This window comes from Ranitomeya imitator, chromosome 4, assembly GCF_032444005.1.
Source record: "Ranitomeya imitator isolate aRanImi1 chromosome 4, aRanImi1.pri, whole genome shotgun sequence".
Taxonomy (NCBI): domain Eukaryota; kingdom Metazoa; phylum Chordata; class Amphibia; order Anura; family Dendrobatidae; genus Ranitomeya; species Ranitomeya imitator.
The window spans coordinates 181257990-181277283 of NC_091285.1; the positions used below are offsets into that span (position 1 = coordinate 181257990).

General features: G+C 41.5%; 1 protein-coding gene across 5 annotated transcripts in view; it reads right to left on the reverse strand.

Annotated features, from left to right (window-relative positions):
* The window catches only part of SH3TC2 (SH3 domain and tetratricopeptide repeats 2), a 103280-nt gene that overhangs the window by 65319 nt on the left and 18667 nt on the right, over positions 1 to 19294 (reverse strand). For 3 of the 5 annotated variants that reach the window (XM_069764131.1, XM_069764133.1, XM_069764132.1), the window contains 3 exons: positions 12585 to 12712; positions 864 to 969; positions 2 to 145 (listed from right to left, as the gene is read on the reverse strand). In XM_069764131.1, the coding sequence (XP_069620232.1) occupies positions 2 to 145; positions 864 to 969; positions 12585 to 12712 (378 nt within the window). Of the gene's footprint in view, position 1; positions 146 to 863; positions 970 to 12584; positions 12713 to 14176; positions 14341 to 19099; positions 19116 to 19294 lie in introns of those variants that run through there. The other 2 variants (XM_069764134.1, XM_069764130.1) reach the window with 2 other exon arrangements.

Sequence of the window (19294 nt, forward strand, 5' to 3'; positions counted from 1 at the left end):
CCTTCTTGAAGGAGCAAACCAAGATACAATGTTGCCAGTTCATCTTGATTTACAGATACTTGTATTTCTGTGTCTTCCACCAAGGCGGAATTCAACCAATATCTCTCATCAAAGAGCAGATGTTCCAGAGTGCAAGCCACAATACCTAGTAGAACATAATAATATATTCACTATTCATTTATTCATTTATAAATATCAGTGCCAAGCTAGCATAGAGGATTCCTTTACAACTATACTGCTAATTATGACATTGTATGATGCTCAGTTTCTCAATAAAAAACAAAATACAAAATAATAGATTAGATCAATAGCAATGATTACGCAAAGTGAGGTGTGATGAATGGAAATATTGTGCCATCTGGTGGAACAAGAGAGAATCTACAGGCATCTTCCTCTAAGCCACTACCAGAAAAAGGTAGTGTTACGCTTTATGATGAGTTTTACACAGGCATGTATACAACTCTAAACATATATAGTGAAAAATCAATTGTATTTGACATAAAAGGATAATTTCCAGAATCTGACGTTATCCCATACTAAAGGATGTGGGATAACGTAATGATTGCTGGGTATCCGACCAATGGTAACTAGTGATGAGCGCAAGTGCTCGTTACTCGAGTTTGCCTAGAGTGCTTGGGTATGCACAGAGCATCGCGGGTGCTCGAGTGAGATGTTGACGTCCCCACAGCCACATTTTTCACAGCTGTTAGACAACTGCAAAACATGCGGAGATTGCCCGCTTTGCCAGGCAATCCCACCATGTTTTGTGTCTGTCGTGAAACATGGGGGTCAGGGGCTAGAACAGGTCACTTGATCAGTGAATTAAGGAAATTTAGACAGTTTGTTACAAATGCTGCAATTACCAAGTGAGAGATATGTAGTAAATTTCCAGATTTCCTCTATAGTTTTGAAGGTGATAATAAAAACATCATTCTGTGCTTGAATGGAAACTAACCGGGCAGACAACTCCTAAAATAAGAAAAAATAAAAACAATCATAAAAATGAAAGCTACATTGAAAAGTCCAATTGAAAATGTTCATTGCTAATTTTATCAGTGTAATTATATACATTCGGATAAAATAGTTTTTACAAAGAGATGGAGACAAAGTGTTAGGATTTTTTTTCTTAGAACTTCATGTTTAAGTACAAGCTCTCAGCAACTGGACATAGCCAAGAAAGCCCAAAATGCCTCCATACAGGCCGATATCCGTAGGCAGAGCCTGAACAAAGGACATGAGCCTGTCAGCTCCATAGCCCCTCCTAAACCTCCACCATAACGTTACATAAGCCTATTCCTGGATTATAAGAAGGTCTTTTATGTGATATATTTCTAAATAAATAAGTTTTAAATCTGGCTTCCTTCTACTTAGTAATTAATTAGGGGTTTGGGTGGTGTGATAATATCAAGTATACAGGTGACATCAACATCAGGGCTCCTTAAGGAAAGCAGGGATGATTTTAACACTATTTATCTGCAGGTAAATAGTGTTTCTGGACATGGCAGGTTCTCTTTAAGTGAGATAACCTTCTATTACAAGGTATCGAGATAGTGGTTTATGAATCATGTTATCATTTGCTACATCTATATATAGGATGTGTTTAAATACATGTTTGATCCATTTCAACAATAAATCAACTCTGACAACTCTTAAGTGGGCTTCCACGAACAGTCTTGGCATAAGCCACTCCAAGTTCCCTAGCAAGTCTTAGGGGACATTTTGGTATTCAGACTGTATAGTAATCTGGCTTTCTTGGCAAAGGCCTTCGAGTTGTGTCCATGAAGTAGCTGTTGGCCAGTGAAGCGAGATGGCAGAGGGCTAGTAGTATAGCTGTATTATTATGTCTATGACTGGAAAGGGACTAAAGTGATATAATAGTAAAGATTTTTGCATCTTTGTACTGTTTAGATTTTAGAGATTCAATAATATGGGCTGTCTATACTCGTCAGTGGTCCCATTATTCATTTGTTATACAAATTCATTTCAGATGACATTTGTATGTCTATTTTGTTGGTTGTTCATTTTTAACATATTTAACATCCCCCTATTAAAGAACAATGTTTGACAGCCTCATTACTTTCTTTGCTAGTGTAACACCCCAGGGTCCTGGTTGTTACAGTGGCATTGCTTTCCTCACGGGGAGAGTGATGTCACGCTTGGAAACAGGGTAAGATCTCTTCTATCAGGTAAACACAAATATGCAACAGTTCACACTCCAGGCCTGAAGGGGAAGCTCTGATCCTGCTTATGGGTGGCTCCCCTATATATATAAATTCTGGTCTGGAGGGAAAGTGAGACAGTTAATGCCAGACAGCAGACTGGAGCAGTCTGGGGTCGGCCAGAGGTGCTGCAGCTCCTGGAAAGTGACATACAGAAGGAAAGAACAGTTTGTAGAGAGTGTGCAGGAGAGCAATCACAGGAGAGTGACATCTGGGGAGGACAGCTGCGACTGGGCTACCTCCCTGGCAGAGCACAGACACCGGTAGCCGGAAGACCGAGGTTATATCTGACTCTAAGAGGCACAGAAGAAACTGGTAGGACAGCTGGATTAGATATCACCTGTCCACCCTAACACCCAGGAGGCACAATGGCATATAGAGCCCGGGTCATGATAGAGACCCTATAAAAAGGCTTGAGTCACCTATCATACGGGTTTGTATCCCACCTTTATGGAGGACAGAGAGGAACTGTGAGGACCTTGCTAGAAGCCATAGGCAGTAAGGGACTACATTACCACCGCGCTATGAGGAAGGCTTTCATCTCAGGGGACTCTGAACTTGCTTCCAAGCTGGCCAGACCCTGCCTATACCTGTGATCTGGTGCACTGGACTGTGTATACCTGAAGTCTCTAGTAAACCAGGTAAGGAGACTGCAAACCTGTATCCTTGTTCTTTACTGCTCTATTCACCATCTTCACCTAAACGCCGGGAGCCCTTGGGACCTACTTCACCTGTGGGAAGTTATACCATCTTAGCTGCCATAACATCACCCCAGAGGACCCCGTTAAGCAGCGTCGGTCCTCACTGACTGAACACCACAGATGGCGTCACGAGCACAAACTTTATTCAAAACCTCTTTAAGAACATTCCCTTTAACATGGGTGCCCAGGGCCATGGACCGGGTTGCCGCCACCGTGACATCCCCCTGTGAGTACCAAACCCGGTACCGAGTACCCAACGGCCCTGGCGGGCGACTCACTATTGCCCCTCTACAGAATATAGGCTGTTATTTCCAAGCATTATTGGGGTATGTTGCAGGCATATGGAATTTTTAAAGCAAAAAACAACTATATAATAAAACTTAAAGGGAACCTGTCACCCCAAAATTCGAGAATGAGCTGCGGCCACCTGCATCAGGGGCTTATCTACAGCATTCTGTAATGCTGTAGATAAGCCCCCGATGAAAGAGGAGAAAAAGAGGTTAGATTATACTCACTCAGGGGCGGTCCTGGTTCGGATCCGATGGGTGTCGCGGTCCGGGTCCGGCGCCTCCCATCTTCATGCGATGATGTCCTCTTCTTTTCTTCCTGCCGTGGCTGCTGCGTGGGTGTACTATATCTGCCTTGTTGATGGCAGAGCAAAGTACTGCAGTGCACATCCCCCGGGCCTCTCTGACCTTTCCCGTCACCTGAGCACTGCAGTACTTTGCTCTGCCCTAAACAGGGCAGACAAAGTACGCCTGCGCCGGAGCCGCAGCAGGAAGAAAAGAAGAGGACATCATCGCATGAAGATGGGAGGTGCCGGACTCGGACTGTGACACCCATCGGACCCGAACCGAACCAGGACCGCCCCTGGGTGAGTATAATGTAACCTGTTTTTCTTATCTTACAGGGTACATCGGGGGCTTATCTACAGTATTACAGATTGCTGTAGATAAGCCCCTGATGCCAGTGGCCGCAGCTCATACTCGAATTTTGAGGTGACAGGTTCCCTTTAATAAGGAAACAGCAATATTAACAAAATATTTTTTAAAAATCAGCCTGTTCTTTATTCTGTCAACATTCATCATCCCAGTGATGATCTCTGTAGGCATACATCTAAGAATGTTATCTCCACTTTTACCCAACCTCTGACCTTACTTATGAATGACAAGCTGTAGGTCAACACAGGCTGTCTTAGTTACAAATTCCAAGCCTCCTAATATGAACAGTGTTTAGTAGTGGCTCCGTGGACTCTGGCCAATTGGCAAGATGCCCTGCTTTGTTGACCTTTCCGTGACACAACGTGGTATGAAAGGTCTGTGCCGCAGCCCTGCTCTGGTATTAGTGAGCACTGAAAACTAAGTTTTCTATGCAATAACGCAGCCAGGGTCTCATTTATGCAACAGCGGTCTGACCAGCATGGATTTACTGTGAGGTTTCCTTTAATCGTACGGGGTGCCAATCTTCTTTCAGCTCATATGACCCTGAAACAACTATGGAACATATGACAACTCTGTAAGAAACTTATTTACGAACAGCCTGCTTCGTGGTTCTTGCCCCTCATCAGTGTAGTACTGGAGTGGGCAACTAATTATCCAGAGGGGTCACATGAGAGATGGTAACTCTTGTGGAGGACTAAACCACCAGGCTGAACTTAATTGTATTCAATATTATTGTTATTATTTTATATAGTTCTCTAATATTTAATATTGATCAGAATTTAGTATGCTGACTATCTGTTATTGCTAATACATGTTACGATAGGGCTTATTGTAACATATTCTTACCAGTAGTGACTATTCAAAATAATATAATTTACAGCTTTTATAAAGTTTATAAAAACAGTAAATAATACTGCTCCAATTATTCAGCACTTGTACCTTGATCAGTAGCTCCCTCACACAGTATGATCCCCCCACAGCACCTCCCCCCCACACTTCAGTGGACTATGATGACTCCCACATCTCCAACCACACAGAAGATGGCTCCCACGGCCCCCACACAGTATGATGGGTTACTCAATCCCCCATGCAGCATGATGGCCTTCACAGTTTCCCCATAAATATGCGCCATATAATGGTCCCCAGAGTTCCCTACACACAGGATGATGACCTCTGCAGTATCCTCACAAAGTATGATTGACTCCACACACCTGTATGCACACACAATATGATGAACTCCACAGCTCCACACACACAATATAAGGCCACAACAGGATTTTTAAATCCATTGCTTAGCTCTGTGCAGAGTGTTGACTGATACTCTGAAGCAGCAGGTGTACTCCAGTGTTGTCATCGTCCCTTCAGTGATGATACTTATATGCCAGGTTGAATGGTAAAGAAGGTGCTGACCACCATTGTGAAATTCAGGTGCTAGGTAGAGGGTTAGACGTTTTGTGTGCTACACCACTATTTCCAGCTCTTCAGCCTGACAGAATCAGTCAAGAACACAGATGTGGCCAGGGGACTGCACTTTGCCCAGATCTAGTGGACAGTAAAGTCTGGCTAACTGAGTGAGACATCGTTGAGGAAACTTCGAGGAAGTATTGGTCTTCTTATGTAGAAATGTATCTGGCTTGGCATTTATCTCTGGTCATGTTACAAGGCTCATTAATAGAATAAGCATTGACTTATATTGTAGCTGCCTTTACTTTCACTATCTGAGATAACTAATTAGCATACTTTTCTATTAATGAGCATTTCCAAAACAGATGCCATAGTCATCTAATCTTTTTAAAGAGAACCAGTACTTCCTTGAGGTTTTATCATGAGCATCTCAATCAGGTCTACTTCCAATCTGGTCGTCTATGGCAGGTAGACCAATAGACTTCGTCTGTGGACAGCATCCTCAGCCCTGCATCTTAGGAACCTCTGTTATTTACTAGTCTCTGCAACATCAAGACATCGTAGGGCGACAGACATCATGATCTCTTGTGAGGCTTAATATGACTAGACTTCAAGCAATGATATGATGTTGCCAGAGGCACCCAGTCTGCCAGACCAGGTCAGGCTATCCGAAAGGACTAAACTGGACTTCAGAATCTTTTTGCTCAACTGTAATTCCTGGTCATGTTGCCAGGTTCATTAAATGGATTTTACATACCGTATTTGATAACTACCTCTCCTAGATGGCACTTGTAACATAGTTTATTTTGTTCTGCAACAGTGTTATAACTGGTTTGTTACATGTAGGTTTTGTGGATAAAAGCACTATAGCAAGTATTACATGTTGACTGAACAGTTTTATGCCTAGAACAAACTGGTGCAAAATACAGACTATGTACTGTATTTTATATACAGTGGGGCAAAAAAGTATTTAGTCAGTCAGCAATAGTGCAAGTTCCACCACTTAAAAAGATGAGAGGCGTCTGTAATTTACATCATAGGTAGACCTCAACTATGGGAGACAAACTGAGAAAAAAAAATCCAGAAAATCACATTAACTGTTTTTTTAACATTTTATTTGCATATTATGGTGGAAAATAAGTATTTGGTCAGAAACAAACAATCAAGATTTCTGGCTCTCACAGACCTGTAACTTCTTCTTTAAGAGTCTCCTCTTTCCTCCACTCATTACCTGTAGTAATGGCACCTGTTTAAACTTGTTATCAGTATAATAAGACACCTGTGCACACCCTCAAACAGTCTGACTCCAAACTCCACTATGGTGAAGACCAAAGAGCTGTCAAAGGACACCAGAAACAAAATTGTAGCCCTGCACCAGGCTGGGAAGACTGAATACAGACAATGTGATTTTCTGGATTTTTTTTTCTCAGTTTGTCTCCCATAGTTGAGGTCTACCTATGATGTAAATTACAGACGCCTCTCATCTTTTTAAGTGGTGGAACTTGCACTATTGCTGACTGACTAAATACTTTTTTGCCCCACTGTAAGTACTACAACAGGCTTACAGTGGGGAAAAAAGCATTTAGTCAGCCACCAATTGTGCAAGTTCTCCAACTTAAAAAGATTAGAGATGCCTGTAATTGACATAATAGGGAGACTACAACTATGAGAGTCAAAATGAGAAAATAAATCCAGAAATTCACCTTGTCTGAATTGGCCAAGAATTATTTTGCAAATTATGGTGGAAAATAAGTATTTGGTCACTTAAAAACATGCAAAATTTCTGCCTCTCACAGACCTGTAACTTCTTCTTTAAGAGGCTCCTCTGTCCTCTACTCATTGCCTGTAGTAATGGCACCTATTTGAACTTGTTATCAGTATAAAAGAAACTTGTCTACAACCTCAAACAGTCACACTCCAAACTCCACTATGGTGAAGACCAAAGAGCTGTCGAAGGACACCAGAAACAAAATTGTAGCCCTGCAACAGTCTGAGAAGACTGAATCTGCAATAGGCAAGCAGCTTGGTGTGATGAAATCAACTATGGGAGAAATAATAAGAAAATGGAAGACATAAAAGACCACTGATAATCTCCCTCGATTTGGGGCTCCACACATGATCTCACACTGTGGGGTCAAAATGATCACAATAACTGTGAGTAAAAATCCCAGAACCACACGGGACCTAGTGAATGACCTGCCTAAAGCTGGGACCATCGTAACAAAGGCTACCATCAGTAACACAGCCAGTACATGTCAAGGCCCATCTGAAGTTTGCTGGAGAGCATTTGGATTATACAGATGAGTATTGGGAGAATGTCTTATCGTCTGATGAAATCAAAGTAGAACTGTTTGGCAGAAACAAGACTCGTCGTATTTGGAGGAGACAGAATGCTAAGTTTCATCCAAAGAGCACCATACCTACTGTGAAGCATGGGGGTGACAGCATCATGCTTTGGGGCTGTCTCTCTGCAAAGGGACCAGGACAACTGATCGGTGTACATGAAAAAATGAATGGGGCCATGTATCGTGAGATTTTGAGTGCAAACCTCCTTTCATCAGCAAGGGCTTTGAAGATGAAATGTGAATGGGTCTTTCAGTATGATAATGATCCCAAGCACACAGCCAGGGCAACAAATGAGTAGCTTCATAAGAAGCATATGAAGGTCCTGGAGTGGCCTAGCCAGTCTCCAGATCTCAACCCCATAGAATACCTTTGGAGGGAGTTGAAAGTCCATGTTGCCCAGTGACAGGCTCAAAACATCACTGCTCTAGGGAAAGCTGCATGGATGAATGGCCAACATACCACCAACAGTGTGTGCCAACCTTGTGAAGACTTACAGAAAATGTTTGACCTCTGTCATTGCCAACAAAGTATATATAACAAAATATTGAGATGAACTTTTGTTAATGACTAAATACTTACCATATTTTCCGGTGTAAAAGACAACTTTTTAACCCCTGAAAATCTTCTCAGAAGTCGGGGGTCGTCTCATACGCCGAGTACGGCGTGTGCAAGGAGCGGTCCTGGATGGTTCTCAGGGTCTGGAGGAGAGGAGACTCTTCTTCAGGCTCTGGGATCCATATTAACGTAAAAAAAGAATAAAGATAAAAAATATGGATATACTTACTTTCCGACGGTCCCCGTCTCTCAGCGGTGCAAGCAGCGGCCTCCGTTCCCAAGGATGCATTGTGCTCAGGACCGGAGATGACGTCGCGGTCGCGTGACCGTGACGTCATCTCCGGTCCTGAGCGCAATGCATCCTTGGGAACGGAGACCGCCGCTTGCACCGCTGAGATCCGGGGCCGTCGGACGGTAAGTATATCCATATTTTTTATTTTTATTCTTTTTTTTACATTAATATGGATCCCAGGGCCTGAAGGAGAGTCTCCTCTCCTCCAGACCCTGGGAACCATCCGGACCGCACACGCCATATAAGACGACACCCGGCGTATAAGATGACCCCTGTCTTATACGACAAGTATATCCCAAACTCCATATTTTATATGGTAAAGTTGGGGGTCATCTTATACGCCCAGTCATCTTATACACCAGTAAATACGGTATTTTCCACAATAATTTGCAAAATAAATCTTGGCCAAATCAGACATGGTGATTTTCTGGAATTGTTTTCTCATTTTGACTCTTAAGGTACCGTCACATTAAGCGACGCTGCAGCGATATAGACAACGATGCCGATCGCTGCAGCGTCGCTGTTTAGTCGTTGTGTGGTCGCTGGAGAGCTGTCACACAGACAGCTCTCCAGCGACCAACGATGCCGAGGTCCCCAGGTAACCAGGGTAAACATCGGGTTACTAAGCGCAGGGCCGCGCTTAGTAACCCGATATTTACCCTGGTTACCATTGTAAATGTAAAAAAAAAAAACACTACATACTTACATTCCGGTGTCTGTCGCGTCCCTCTCCGTCAGCTTCCCGCACTGACTGTGAGGGCCGGCCGTAAAGCAGAGCACAGCGGTGACGTCACCGCTGTGCTTTACGGCCTGCGACACGGGACGCGACAGACACTGGAATGTAAGTATGTAGTGTTTGGGTTTTTTTACATTTACAATGGTAACCAGGGTAAATATCGGGTTACTAAGCGCAGCCCTGTGTTTAATAACCCGATGTTTACCCTGGTTACCAGTGAGGACATCGCTGGATCGGTGTCACACACGCCGATTCAGCAATGTCAGCGGGAGATCCAGCGACGAAATAAGGTTCTGGCCTTCTAGCTCCGACCAGCGATGTCACAGCACAGCTGCTGCGTGTCAAACACAACGAGATCGCTATCCAGGACGCTGCAACGTCACGGATCGCTATCGTTATCGTTGTTAAGTTGTTCAGTGTGAAGGTACCTTTATAGTTGTGGTCTACCTATGAAGTCAATTACAGGCCTCTAATCTTTTTAAGTGGGAGAACTTGCACAATTGGTGGCTGACTAAATACTTTTTTACCCACTGTATTTCTTTTTGTCTTTCTTTTTCAGTCTATACAGAAAACTTGTGAAATAGGCAACACATGGACTAGATTTTGGGAAAGCTCATGAATGATGATGCTTCTGAAATAAGCAATAAGCACTGAAAACTGACATCCAAAACCTACTGTGTACACACACACCATGTGACATGTCCTAATACTGCAATATTAAAAAAATCCACTAAAAAGAAAAATAAGAATTGGTTGATGGCAGGGGTCTACATAGAAATCATGGGGCCCCATAGTAGACCTAATTGGAATTTGTTCCTCAGGAAATATTCAGCATAGTAGGTAGGCGTATTTCACATAAACATAGTTACAGAAGGGATAACCCTCAAGTTTTAAAGAAAGACAGAAGGCATGCATTGCAGCAATTACAAAGTTATGTTGTCCCTACTGAAGCCCCTTATTATATTCACCCACTGCAATACCTTTTTCATGGCTCCATTAATTTTGATACCAACAAAAAATGCTCCCAGTTACTGCATATATAGTATAATGGCCCCTACAACCCACCACAAAATATAATGGCTCCCACACTGTATAATGGCCCCCAAACATTCTTTTAAACATTATAGTGGCCCCCAAACAGTATAATGGTCCCTTTTAGCCCTCCATACAGTATTTTCAACCACACAGCCCGCCACACAATAAAATAGCTCAAACACAGCCCTCCACACAGTATAAGTCCCAACACAACACTCAACACAGTATGATGGCACTCCCACAGTACTCCATACAATATGATGTCCCCCAGTGTAATGGTCTTCACAGCCTTCCACACAGTAAAATGCCCCCATCACCCACAGTAGAATAGTTCTCACAGCCCTCCCCAAGGAATAATGGTCTCCACAGCTCCCTACATTGTATATTGGCCTCTGCACAGCATAATGGTCTATCATAACCCTCCACATATTATGATTACCATCTACAGGCTACCACATTGTATAATGGCTCCCTACAGTCCTCCACAAAGTATAATGGCAATAACACAGTATAATGGCTCCAATACAGCCCTCCACACAGTATAATGGTCCCTACACAACCCTCCACATATACTAATAGTTGCCACAAAGCCCTCCAATAAGTGTATTGGCCTAAACATAGTATACTGACCCCCACACAGTATAATAGACCCAAAACAGCCCTGCACACATTATAATGGTACCCACACAGCTCTCCACACAGTATAATACTTCCCACACAATATATTGTTCTCCACGTAGTATAATGGTTTCCACAACCCTCCACACAGTATATCAACGACCTCTACACAGTATACTGTCCCTCACAGTCCTCCATGCAGTATGATAGCCTTAATACAGCCCTCCATACAGTATAATGGTCCATACACAACCCTCCACACATTATAATGGTCACAACACATCCCTCCACACAGTATAATGACGCAAAACAGCCCTCCATATAGTATAATGGTACCCATACAGCTCTCCACACAGTATAATGGCCCCCACACAATATATTGGCCTCCACATAGTATAATAACCCCCACAGCCCTCCACACAGTATAAGGTGCCTCACAGACCTCCACACAGTATAATGGCCCTCATAGAACTCCACACAGTATAATAGTCTCCACGGTCCTCCACACAGTAAAATGATCCTTACACAGCTTTCCACACACTATAATAGCCTCTAAGGCATGCCCACACACAGTATTATTGCCCTCACAGTCTCACACACAATCTACTTGTCCTTACAGTCCACCCACATAAAGTTGATGGCTCTAAAAACTTCCCACATGTTGTGATAGTCCCAAATCCCCCTACACACAATATTATGGCTCCACAACATATCCCCCCACACAGAATATATCCACACAAGTAGTCATTCATAAAATAAAACGATAAAACTACTCAGTTCTCCCCATTCCACCACTGCTTTGGTCTCTGCAACATTTTGAAGCTCCACACACTGGACGCAATGTAGTGATGTCATTGTGCCAGAGTCAGAGCTCGGATGCAGAATCAATGATGGAACAAGGAGCTGAAGGTTTCCTGTTCCAACATTGTGTTCAAATGTAACTGCATCCAGGATTCAGATACCATAGAAAGTGAGACACCAGGCATGGGGGGACCGATGCTTGTATCGGCACCAGCCTCTCGTGACTCAAAGACCCTATTAGAGGTCACGTGACCTGCTGCTGTTAGCAGTTTTCCAATGGTTGATTGGCAGAGTTTGGTTTTGTCTTCCATTTTAAGTGTGGCAGTATATGGCATTTATACTAATGGCTCATTTCCCTAGACCAACACCTGGTTTTGTGGATGGCTATACTGTGTATGAAACAATTTATATAACTACAGTTTACAGTTTTACTTTCTTAAAGGGGTTGTCAGGGTTTGGGACAAAAGTCTGCTGTCACGATTCCCCGGTATTCCTGCTGCAAGCATGCAGTCACGAGAACTCAATTTGCATGCATGCGGTCACATGCCGACTTATTGTAGCTTCTCTCAATATAAGTGAATGGAAAGAAGCGTGTTGAGTCTATTTACAATGGGAATATCGTATAATAGTGACAGCATGATCACTGAATGCTGTCGTGATTATGCATTCTGCAATCATATACAGTGACATATGTCCCAAGTCTGGACAAGCCCTTTAATTCATACGTGCAATCAGGATATTTTCCGTATTGGCAAAATTAAATTTGAAAGAACCATCCTTTTAATTGACAGCATATCTGGTATTTAGATACAATGCAGTTGTCCCAAACCTCATTGTGTATTATTAGAGCAGTAGTATTCAGTATATCCAGACTTTGTCCATATTGGTTGTAATACAATAGAAACTAGGAATGATTGGTCTATACAATATATCTACCTTGAATAACAGCAGCATTTCCTTGTTATCATTTTCAAGAGCCCAAAGCGTCTTCCTAGCTGCCTCCTGTAGAGTGACATTAGGGCCCAGGGTGGAACGTCGCAGGATGGAAAAGGACAAGGAGATTTCTGTAGAAAACAGGAAGGGCAGAAACAGGAGAGGAAACGAGCAGAGGTTACTGAGTGACTGTGCTGTGACAGACAAAATACCTGAAGAGTTAACAGAATACCAACAGCCCAGCTCCTACACAGAAGATATATATATAGATAGATAGATAGATAGATAGATAGATAGATAGATAGATAGATAGATAGATAGATAGATAGATAGATATTCTCATCGCACTGGCTGTAATGAGTTAACTAGTCCACAGAACTTGGAGTTTATACTATGACAGTGCTGCAGGCCTAGTGCAGGGATTTTCTAGCTTAGTTTACCAAAATAACCACTTTACCGTAGCTCTGATCTATAGTTGCAAGCTCTATGCTGTACATGCAAAACTCGTGTATATAGTTTCTAAGCTGCATCTTGTCATTGTTACTAGGGAAACAGAAATATTGTAAGAGAAATGCATTTTTTGCGCTTTTTATATTGTAATGTAAAGGGAAAATATACTGCTGCACAACAGATTTTTAAGCAACATTGAATTTTGATTTACTGATCTCTATTAGTTACACAAGGCATTTTCTCCATTTGAGCAGCACTCAAGCATTGTTTTCTGCGTAGAGCAGCTTAGACTATACATAATGAATCATTAGATCAGCTTTTATATGCTTTGTGTATACCTATTTAGTTGAGGTGCTATTTCTGGGTTTTCTAGCATATTGATTTCTTCTTCCACTCTAACATAGAACCCCTAACGCAGACTGGATTTCGTATGATGCATCTAACATTGCAGAAATGGCAGAGTTGCATCATAGTACATTTGCTTTGCCATGAGTCCTACCTAAGGACCACCAGTGATTAATTGTCTGACTCTCATTGTTGAGCCTTGGTGCATTCTTTGTGATGTAGCTTCAGCTTATTTATACTGTCTCCTGCTTGTGATAAATTTCTCCCTGTCAGCCCTTACAAGCAGGGGCCAGAGATGACAAGCTAAAGCTGCATCTTATGAGATACTTTGGGGATTAGGCCCACAGCACTCATAGATAGTATAGACAGCCAATAAAATCAGAGTAAATTTATAATTGATGTTAATCATTGTATGGAAACACTTATTATATAATTTCTCTCTTACTGTATAATAACTAGAAATGATAAAACAGCATGGAAGGACATGAAGAAGATATAATAAAACAGCATAAAGTGCTTATATTTATGAGTATATTAATAGCATTTATTAACTGGTTAGTAATAAGTAGTTTTTTATGAAAAAATATTTGAAATTGATAAAAATTCTTTTTTTTTCTCAAGATGAATTTGCTTACAGGATAATTATTTCTTAATAATTTGGTAACTGATGCCAGGCACTTACCTGTAGGCTACAGTAGAATTGTTACAAGTGTACTAGACATTCATTCATTTCCTTACAAGTCCATACATTAAGATAGGTTTATACTAATCAATTTATGACAATGTTGTTTAAATCTTACAATGTTTAAGCAGCCAAGAGTCTTCAAAGACTCTTGAAGAACATGTCTGGTTTTAAACCAGATATTACCAGTGATATATCCTTCTCCCACTCCCAAGGAGATAATTTCCTTCCCCAGTGGGGTCTCCTCATTCACAGAGACTAGCTCTGAATCCTCCAGGTCATCTATGGAGACAGAAAGAATGGAAACTCTTCATACAAACTGAAATAGCAGTTTTACAAAAATGTATGTCTTTTGAATTGCGTATAGTACCGCATGAACTTTCAAAGGAGAGCATTAGATTTTGTTCACTTATAGATCAACTTTGAATTCTAGTTTTTGTCTATTGTGCTTTTTAGATATATGATTGAATTGAAAAATTGGGAAAAATTTGTAAATGTAGCTCATAAAAAAGGCTATAGATATTTGTGGATAAAAACTCTTAAGCTGTCTACATGGGCATGCAGATCCTAGACAGTTGAATAAGAGTTTGCAACAGGAGAGCTGTAGCTGTAGATGTCTTTGTAAGGAGACAAAACTCAGATCTGCTCTACTGTGTTAGTTATAATCACACACAGCTCTGCAATGAAATCCGAAGAGCAGACCATCAGTCATTACTTGTCTCACACTCTTAACATCCCCTTTCATTTAAGATAACTCTGGAGGCAGATACTCAGGGAGATCTATGTCCTGCCCATAGTTCTTAACAGCTCCAATATCAAGCTATCATTTTATTCAACTTTCTATGACCAACATGCACATGTAGATGGCTTAGGAGGGCTGATCCTATAGATGCCATTTAAAATTAATTTGTCGTGAGACATTTTCTAGCTCTTTCTTTGATTTATTGCTATGCAGCCAGCAAGGCATAGTGGGACATTTTTTTATCATAAGCGTTTAGTGAGATTGTGATCATGAGCTATAAAGTTGCTTCTTCTCAGAGGTCGGCTTACTTGACCAACAACTAGCAGTATCTCAGGGAGGTGATACATTTACTGAAATTATTTTGTATTGAAGTGGCGTAGTGTGAGAGGGAATCAGGGCTGGTTACCCTGGGTGAAAAATTCTTAGGGGTACAGAATTTCAAAAGAAAAAAAAGAAACTAGTATGTAACTATCAGTGGCATAACTACTGCAAAAGATCTGTGGCAATGCACATGCTTTTGACTTTTGTCTTTGTGCCCAGGATTTCTGTGGAAATGCCACTTTGAACTCTATAGGTGTCAACATTTCGCCGATACAGCAGGATCCTGTGGTAGAGAATGAAGCAAAAGGCTCCCTGACCTACCACTGTCCATCCTGTAGGCCACAGGCTGCAGAAAGTCTACAGTCAACAAGATATCAGCGTTCCTACACAGGTGTCGTCTTGCTCTGCATGCAGGAGGGAGAGGACTTGGTCAGTCGGATTAGACAAGCATAAACTTTATTTTTTTGTGAGCAGGGTGGCATCAAGTTGGCATTAGGATTTTTGGAGGGGCACTCAGGGAGCACCATCACTTTTTAAAGGGAATCTGTCACCCCATTTTCCACCTATAAGCTAAGGCCACCACCATCAGGGGCATATCTACAGCATTCTGTATTGCTGTTAGATAAGCCCCCGATGTAACCTGAAAGATAAGAAAAATGAGTTAGATTATACTCACCCAGGGGCTGTCCCGGTTCGGGTCCTATGGGCATCGCCGTCCAGGTCCAGCACCTCCCATCTTCATGTGATGACGTCCTCTTCTTTGCTTCCTGTTGCGGCTCCTGCACAGGCATACTTATTTGCACAGGCGATGGGAAAGGTCAGAGAGGCCCCGCACCGGCGCACTGTAGTACTTTACGCTGCCTCAAAAGGACAAATCAGTACGCCTGCGCAAAGCAAAGAAGAAGACGTCATCGCATGAAGATGGGAGGCGCTGGACCTGGACTGCGATGCCCATCGGATTCAAACCGAACCGGGACTGCCCCTGGGTGAGTATAATTTAACTTGTTTTTCTTATCTTTCAGGATACATCAGGGGCTTATCTACAGCATTATAGAATGCTGTAGATAAGCCCCTGATGTCGGTGGCTTTAGCTTATAGGCGAAAAATGGGGTGACAGATTCCCTTTAAGGAGACACTGAGGGACATTAATGTTTTCTAAAGGGGCACTCACTGGGCACTGTTTTCAGATCAGTCACAGAACATTATTTGTTTTAAGGGATCACTCAGGTGGCATTATTACTGGGTTAGTGGCATAACCTTATTCAGATTTGTCACTACATCCACGTTGCCTTTCACAATAGCTTTAAAATTTCTGCTAAATATAGACAAACAGGAAGAGCAGAACCTGGACAGTCCTCAAATACCTCAATATATGTTTTCACAACAACAATTTACCATTCAGGCAGAAACTATTTGCACTTCATCTTTTCTTTCTGCAGAATACAATGAAATCCTGGAAGGAACCTGTTCTGTCCCTTGTTCTGTACTGCTAGCATGTTGCTAGTTTTTGACTGCCTGTACGTCATCTCCAGAAAAATAAACGGAAACTAATTTTATGCCATGACTGGGAATGATCACAGTCGGTCAGGCTCAAAGACTACAAACAGAAAGTTTCTATGAAGTTCTATCTAGTAATCTTTAAGTCTCTTCCCTGCAGCCACTTCGGGAATGGGGTGAAAGCACTCACCGTAGATTGCCCTGATGTCCAATTACAAACATCACCACAGTCTCAAAAGTTTCTAATTATTATTTTCCTTTATTGATACTGGGGCAAAGTATTAGACCTTACATTGTATCCCAGATTGTGAGACTTGAAAGTCATTCATTCACAGGCTCTTTTACATTCTAACTATTTTTCACATGATAATACTAGAACAAGGGGCCTATGGGGTAAAGTTTCTCCTTAAAAGGGTTGTCCATTCATAGACCACAAGTCCGAGTCATGAGACTGCAAACTTGTGAATCACATCGGCACCAGGAGCAGTAGGCGCATGACCAAAAGTATGGGATTTGTTGACTAGACATGCGTGGACTCGCACTATGCAAATTGTATACTTGTGGTCACATGACCGCCGACTCCCAGCGGCGGCACTGGAGAATCCTCACAGGACGCAGACTTGTAGTCTAAGGCTGGACAACCCTTCAAGGAGATCACAAAACCCTGGGAAATAAAATATGCAAATAGCCTGTTCATAGAGGAAGAGCTAAGTGCCTTTAGTGATACCTATATGAGGTAGTCAATATTGACCTTTTAAAGAGCCATTCCTTAGGATATAGGTGGTAACCTATTTTCATTCCTTATGAACTAGCTATTTACATATGTCGATATCAAATCATAAAAATCTATATATTCCTCCATCTATGTGCAGCCCCTATTGAGGGTAACATAGGAGGCTTTACAGATCACCTTTAATGTATGCAATTTAGCACACACTCAACATCACAGTCAGCCTGTGTTTCTATGTGGGTTTGTAAAGTTGTAGCTTTTTTATTCAAATGGTATGTCCACATAAAATTTTAGATTTTTCTGCTGAGTTGGGGGAAGTCTTTTTGACCCATCTGATCTGCTTCATCCAAATTATGAGAGTTTACACAATTTGGTACCATGCATGGTCCAATCATTTGAATATATGACTATGCCCTGTATGTAATAATACAATGGATGGGACAGATTATGACAACACTTTGCTCACACAATGCTCTATAGGGCTAGCTCCATAGTGTATAGGCTAAATCTACATATTATAATGGTTCCACATTTAGGGAATTGTATAGATGTACAACCAGTTTAATATATGTGCTTTCTAGCCTAGCATGTTTCCGAGACCACTATTTTACTGCCAGAATCATACACTGGATATGGAAAGCTACTGTATCAGTGGAGAACATGTAATTGGTGCCTCCTGTACAGTCGCACAGGGGCCCAAGAAGTATGGGGGCCCATTTATAACCCCAAAGCTGGTAATATTGAGCATTATAAGGAGCTTTAGGACTGCAAAGGGCTCATATATTGTTCTTGCACAGTGGCCCTCTTCTGTTTGGGTCTGCCAGTGTACTGTATATATTAACCTTGACTAAAGCAGTTATATGCATATTAATGAATAGCTAAACTTTTACTTTTATCATAAATTTGTGCAGCACGGAAAGTTAAGAAGCTTTACAAATCACTTTATTAGGGCATCTGTCTTCACTATTGTAAAAAAAATTATATGTAAGTGAATTCCAAACCCCGGATTTTTTCCAGTCTATTTTCCTGTCTTGAGATACATTGATATCAGAACACTCTCATTTGGAGTACAGATGATGGCAGTAAAAGAGTCAGCTCTGCATCTATGTCTCACTCATAAAATGAAAATAATCCAGCCCAATGAACCATGAATAGGATTTTATTAATACAAAGTGCATGGCAAAGGACAAGATCAGCAGCTAGATGAAATGCGATATCAACGCGTTTCGGGAGACAGTCCACCCTTAGTCATGACTGAAAACCTATTCACGGCTCGTTGAGCTTGATTATCATCATTTTATGACTGTTCCATGCCTTGATGTTTCATTTTCCAGCTTCCAAACATCTCCAAGATGTCTCCTATGGTGAGCTGGATCTAACTTTGCATTTGGGTCTCGCTACCTTTGGGGATAAGCTGCTGCAGGAGACGGTCCTCATTAGCAATGTATTACATTGACAACAGCAAAGCCACATAAATTTTGTTTTCTTTTCTTTCTTTTTTTTTAAGGTGGAATTAGACTTTATCAGACATACTAAAAAGATTTTTCTCCATATTCTGTCTAGTTCCTTGTACTATAGTAAAAATAATAGAGGACATACTGCGTGAAACATCGACAACCGCCCCCAATCTCAACCATCGCTCACATTTTCCAGTCTGAGTGTAGACAGGTAATTTTTTTACTCCTCATTGTCACATTGTAGTCTGAGCGTCGGAAAGGTTTACTACAGATTTTTTATTAACACATGCTTACCTGGTAATTACATCATGCATGCTTGAAAGAAGAATAAAGCACTGTATATTAATAACCATTCTTGGAATATATCATTGTTTTTATAACACAAAAGCATAAGTAAAATTTCCGTTATTTAGATTTTTTTAGGAGTTTTTATACTCAATAAAAAATGGATGCAGATAAGTGGAGGAGATTCCTCAAACAATTCCCTAC